This window comes from Piliocolobus tephrosceles, chromosome 17 (genome assembly GCF_002776525.5).
Source record: "Piliocolobus tephrosceles isolate RC106 chromosome 17, ASM277652v3, whole genome shotgun sequence".
Taxonomy (NCBI): domain Eukaryota; kingdom Metazoa; phylum Chordata; class Mammalia; order Primates; family Cercopithecidae; genus Piliocolobus; species Piliocolobus tephrosceles.
In genome coordinates, this window is record NC_045450.1 from 13,956,795 (window position 1) to 13,962,794 (window position 6,000).

Here is a 6,000-nt window from a genome sequence, read left to right on the forward strand (position 1 = left end):
CCCGGATGATTTTTTGTATTTTTAGTAGAGACGGGGTTTCACCGTGTTGGCCAGGCTGGTCTCGGACTCCTTTCCTCAAGTGATCCACCTGCCTCAGCCTCCAAAGTGCTGGGATTACAGGTGTGAGCCACCCCGCCCGGCCCGAGTCTGCTTTTTCATGTTAGAATGTGAGAAGCTGTGGTCAAAGATGTTCGCGTTTTTCCCAGCTCCTTCCCTTTCTCCATCTCTGGACTCTTTGATGTAAACACAGTAGTTCCTAAATCACTAGATTTACTCAGTGAGCATTTTGAAGCATCTACTGTGTCTGCTATTTTAAGCATCTGCCCTCAGGCTTTGTCCTAGGAATTGGGCATACATTGACCAACAAAATGTGGTCAGTGCAATAATAACGGGCTATGAGGAAACTAGGCAGGGGAGACCTTAGCAGATATGTGTGGATTTACAAATCGTTGCAAATAAGGAACTACTGACAGAGTCTAACTTTCCTATTAGCTCAGTTTCGTTCAAGGGAAATTGCTTCTACTTTATAAACAAATCTGTTTGAAAATATAGAAATTATATGGAATGTTACCATATAGAATTATGTAACCATCCATCAGCGTTAACAACAGAAACATCGATTTTTAGATTTTGTTATATTCCTTCTTTGAGATTTCTTCCCCAGTGGCATTACTTACTTTATCTGTACAGGTGGCCAGGAACAGAATGGTACACAGCAAAGCGTAGTTGTGGATATGCGTGAATTTCGAAGTGAGCTCCCATCTCTGATCCATCGTCGGGGCATTGACATTGAACCCGTGACTTTAGAGGTTGGAGATTACATCCTCACTCCAGAAATGTGTGTGGAGCGCAAGAGTATCAGTGATTTAATCGGCTCTTTAAATAACGGCCGCCTCTACAGCCAGTGCGTCTCCATGTCCCGCTACTACAAGCGTCCTGTGCTTCTCATCGAGTTTGACCCCAGCAAGCCTTTCTCTCTCACTGCCCGAGGTGCCTTGTTTCAGGAGATCTCCAGCAATGACATTAGTTCCAAACTCACTCTTCTTACACTTCACTTCCCCAGACTACGGATTCTCTGGTGCCCCTCTCCTCATGCAACGGCGGAGTTGTTTGAGGAGCTGAAACAAAATAAGCCACAGCCTGATGCGGCGACAGCACTGGCCATTACGGCAGATTCCGAAACCCTTCCCGAGTCAGAAAAGTACAATGCTGGTCCCCAAGACTTCTTGTTAAAAATGCCAGGGGTGAATGCCAAAAACTGCCGTTCCTTGATGCACCACGTTAAGAACATCGCAGAATTAGCAACCCTGTCACAAGACAAGCTCACGAGTATTCTGGGGAATGCTGCAAATGCCAAGCAGCTTTATGATTTCATTCACACCTCTTATGCAGAAGTCGTATCGAAAGGAAAAGGGAAAAAGTGAACAGCGGTGGCTGTTTTCTCATCCCACGCCTGTGCTTTTCAGCTGCTCCTCGCCAGACGTCAGAGGTCGTTATTAATTATTAGTTTGGTATTTCATTCTTTTCCAGTGCTCTCAGTGGTTGTGCGGGGGACCAGAAGCCAGGATTCCTCTCTGAACTCTGCAGTTGGGCATCACTTTAACTTGCCTGCGCCTGTTCTTGTCCCTCCCTGCACCATCCATGCCAGGCTTAGCATGTTCCGTTTTGCAGGATCAGGTAAAGTTCCTACAAGTGTTTACAGAAGGTAGAAATTTTACCTGATCCTGACAGATCTCATTTAGAAAGAAACATGCTAAGCCTGGCATGGACGGTGCAGGGAGGGACAAGAGCAGGCACAAGAAAGCTACCATTTTTAACAGTCCTTGTTATCTAGTGCAACATAAGTAACAGTCTTAATTGCACTTAATACCAGTGCCCCGTGGCTCTCCAAATCTGTTCTTTGCTGTTGTGTCTGCTGGACGTTTGAACTGATGTTTGTGTAGGAATCGTGTTCTGACCCTTTGTCTATGAAGGAGCCTTCTGGAACACTGAGAAGGAACATCTCTTTGCCATTCCTGACCAGTTCTCTCTACCATTTTCTTCAGCTCCACACTTCTTCTGCCTGTCTGCTTTAAGGAAATTTCATGGAGCCTTTAAGACAGTCTAATTCAAGACAGTCACCTCTAAAACTGGCTGACTAGTCTTCTAATGACCCGAACATACGTAGCATATACTATAACTTCATTGTTCAAAATTAGTATTTTTAAAACAAAATGAATTACCTATTTGCAAAAGTTAATGGTGAAGGAGCTCTTAGAATTCTCAGTTTTTGCACATATTCAGTCTCCTAATATCCGAGATCTCTAAGTCCAAATGGCTAGTGACAGAGTTTTTTCAGACTTCCTGGTTTCCCAGGTCTTATATCCTAAGACACCAGCATCACATCTTCTAGAAATACGACCTAATTGGCAGTGAGCCGAGATCGCGCTACTGCACCCCTGCCTGGGCAACAGAGCGAGGCTTTGTCTCTATTAAAAAGAAAAGAAAAGAAAAGAAAAAGAAACACAACCTAAGCTCACCTTCCTGTGATTCGTATTTCTCACAATCCTGTGCCAGGGTGGCTCCTTTCTTCTCTGTGTGAGGACTCAAATGCAAGCCAATGAGTGGCCCACTAAGCTTTTAAGATTTGGTTTTTCTGCCTTGAGATAAAAAGGACTGTAGGTAAATGAAAGATCAATGTATGGAATATATAAAAATTCAAAAGAAATACATACATTTAAAAATCCATAAAAAAAAATCTCATTCTAAACTTCCTGAGTTGACTTTTTACGTTAAGTGTACAAATAGGATATTCACAGCATCTTTGTACAGTTTTTAAACTTTTATATTTAAATATTATTAACTTGCCTGTTGTTCACATGTTGAGTAGCGAGTAGGAAATTTTCTACCTCAGGAGCTGATATAGACATCAGTTCTGCTAGCCATATCACACATTTTAATGTTTCATCAAAATCAGCTATTTTTTTGTTTGCTACAGTATTTGAACTAATAGACAGTGGATCATGTAACACAAAACTATCTTCGACTTTAACAAAATTATCATTATTATTATTATTTTTTTTTTTTTTGAGACAGAGTCTCCCTCTGCTGCCCAGGCTGGAGTGCAATGGCACGATCTCGGCTCACTGCAACCTCCGCCTCCCAGGTTCAAGCAGTTCTCCCTCCCAAGTAGCTGGAATTATAGGCGTGCATCACCACGCCCGGCTAATTTTTGTGTTTTTAGTAGAGACGGGGTTTCACCATGTTGGCCAGGCTGGTTTCAAATACTGACCTCAGGTGATCCACCCACCTCAGCCTCCCAAAGTGCTGGGATAGCAGGCGTGAGCCACTGCACCCAGCCAACAAAATTATTTTTAACTGTCCTTTCTGAACTGAACCTCTCACGTTGGCATCTTGATTTATTGGTACTTAACAGTATATATGGATTTTGAACTCTACACAAGGATACTACCAGAATGAATTGAGGGGTATCAAGAACCAGATTGGTTATAGTAGAACTCTGTAAGATGATGTGGAGAGTAAGGAGAAGGACAAGAAATAAAAATTAGTTTAAGATGGAATAAAGATTTGGGCTGCTAATTTTTTCCCAGGATTCAAAATATACCCCCTAGAATGGAAAACAAAAATTTGAATGATTACATTATTGTTAACATTCAATTTTGTATTTGTTTTATTGAGTATAGTTCAGAGTGTATTAAAATAGACCTACCACTTCAAATGATAATGATTATTATAATGTCTCTTCACCCTGTTCTAGCACTTCTTGCAGTATGTGGTTTCTGTTTTTTTCTTGTATAATTCCACTTGCCTTTTATTGTTGTTTCATTATATAAAAGGAACATCTTCACATAGCATATTCTATGAAAGGGGTTTCATTCCAAGTTGAGTTTTCAAAAATAAGGTCTTAAAGCTACCATTTTCAACAGTCCTTGTAATCTAGTGCAACATAAATAACAGTCTTAATTGCACTTAATGCCATTGCCCCATGGCTCTCCAAATCTGTTCATTGCTCTTGTATCTGCTGGACGCTTGAAGACAGGTGCACTGTCTCATATGTATTTGAATTATGAACGTTAATTTCTAATGAATTCTAAAATGGTCATTGTAAGTGAAAGCCTCTCGCTGCCACTTCCTCTTCCAACTACATAAATATATTTCAATGTATTTCCAGTTTTGGAAAATTTTCAATTCATCCATCAAGTGTTTACTTAGATTTTTGTACAAATATTTTTACAATCTAAGAATCTTTGGTAAAGGAACTAGAGATGCATGCAGTTGCAAAATTAATGTATTTATTTTCCAGCAGAATTTTATTAACTTCACTTTTTTTCTCTCAAGATAGTAAATATCCAGTGTACTTATGAACTCATGTTTCGCTCTTTAAAAACCTTTTCTAAAAGCTAAATCAGCATTATTCTATTTTACAAGTTTTTTGTATAAAAATGTGAACATATGAGATACTGTGAGAAATCATTTTGTTTCATTTAAATCATAGTGCCTCTTTTGATACTTTCTTAAAATTATGCAAGAAGAAAACATTTTTAGTAGTGGTCATAAATATTATCTTTTTGGCAGTAAGTTATTATTTCTTCAGCCTGAAGCTCAGTAGACAATATGTCTGTATGTGTTTGAGTACATCCTGGTTACAGTTTCCCAGCTCATGAGGAACTGAAAATACTCTCATTCATCAACCCAGTAGGATGTGAAGGGTTAAGTCTAGATTTGGTCGCGTTGAAATCCCACAATATAGAATTAATAAATGGCCTTCAGCAGGAAAACCTACACTGAAGCAAATCCGAAAAAGTGGGTCATGGGGAGACAGGCGTTACCGGTCTTTCCTTTGTTTTGCAAGCATAACTTGATTTTCCTTTGGCTCAGAAAACTTCTTTGGGGAAATTCACTTTTGTGTTCAGTTTAACCTGGAAATGTCCTCTTAAAAACCAACATTTAGGAAAGTTCTTTTTTCAGGATGGAGTATATTAAAATTAAGCCAGGCTTTGATATGAATTATCACTTTTCTTTATTATTTTGTTTTCTATTTTGGTTTATAGCTATTTCTGGCTCAGTTCTGAACTTCAGCACTTAATCATCCTTATCAACCACGTTTTTGGTGGCTTAAACCACTATGCTGTTGTTTTTTAATTTAAAGATGCATAAGCCAAAATTTGGATGGGAGTGAGACATAACTGATTTATATGAATTTTAACAGGGTTGTATGTATGTGTGTTTAATAAAATATATATTTATTCAGTATTTTCCTCAGTATTTTATGGGCAAAGTAAAAATAACAATGTATAGTGAAAGGGCATCTATTACCAGCAGTGATAATTTAAAATCCTGAAAATGTTTCATTTTTTTCATTTTTGTTATGAATAAACGATTAAAGGAGAAGTGCTCTTTGAACCACTGCTTTTGCTGTTTAATTCATTTGGTAACCTACTTTCTAAGACTTGACAGTACTGGTTACTTTTCCTTTCTGCTTTTCATTCTGTATCATGTCTCCTTAAGGAGGAAAACAAGACAAAACAAAAAAACTATTCTTCGGAAAATATTCATTTGTCAGTTTGTGATGAGTGTGTGGTAAGCACAATGCCTGGGATATCTTAGCTCAACAAAGGTGAATCCCTGGCCACTCCTGCCTCGTACATTTTGGTTCCTTTAATGTCAGAGTTGGAAGAAATGAATTATCCTTTCAACACCTCTGGAATTTATTGTAATCTTTCAAACAAGCTTAATTATTGGTTATTGATTGACTCAATGATTTAATTACATTTGCTTCTGCTTCAAAATGTAGATCTGTATCCCTTTTTAACAAGGTGTGAGGTTATTTCTCAACATGTTTTAGTGTCTGAATAAAACTTTGGCAGACTAACCCCTTCTTAGTAGCAGCGCTGCAACTCACATTTTTTAAAAATCACTTATGCATTATCTCATTTAATCCTCATAACAAAGCCATGAAGGTACTATTATTTAATCTTGTTTTACAGTGATGAAACTGAC

General features: G+C 38.5%; 1 protein-coding gene across 2 annotated transcripts in view; it reads left to right on the forward strand.

Annotated features, from left to right (window-relative positions):
* The window catches only part of ERCC4 (ERCC excision repair 4, endonuclease catalytic subunit), a 29,502-nt gene extending 24,094 nt beyond the window's left edge, over positions 1-5,408 (forward strand). The window contains exon 11 of one of the 2 annotated variants that reach the window (XM_023231120.2): positions 691-5,408. In XM_023231120.2, coding sequence (XP_023086888.1) covers positions 691-1,424 — 734 coding nt within the window. In that variant the 3' untranslated portion in view covers positions 1,425-5,408. The remainder of the gene's footprint in view (positions 1-690) is intronic. The other variant, XM_023231121.1, reaches the window with a different exon arrangement.
* Positions 5,409-6,000: the final 592 nt, after the last annotated feature.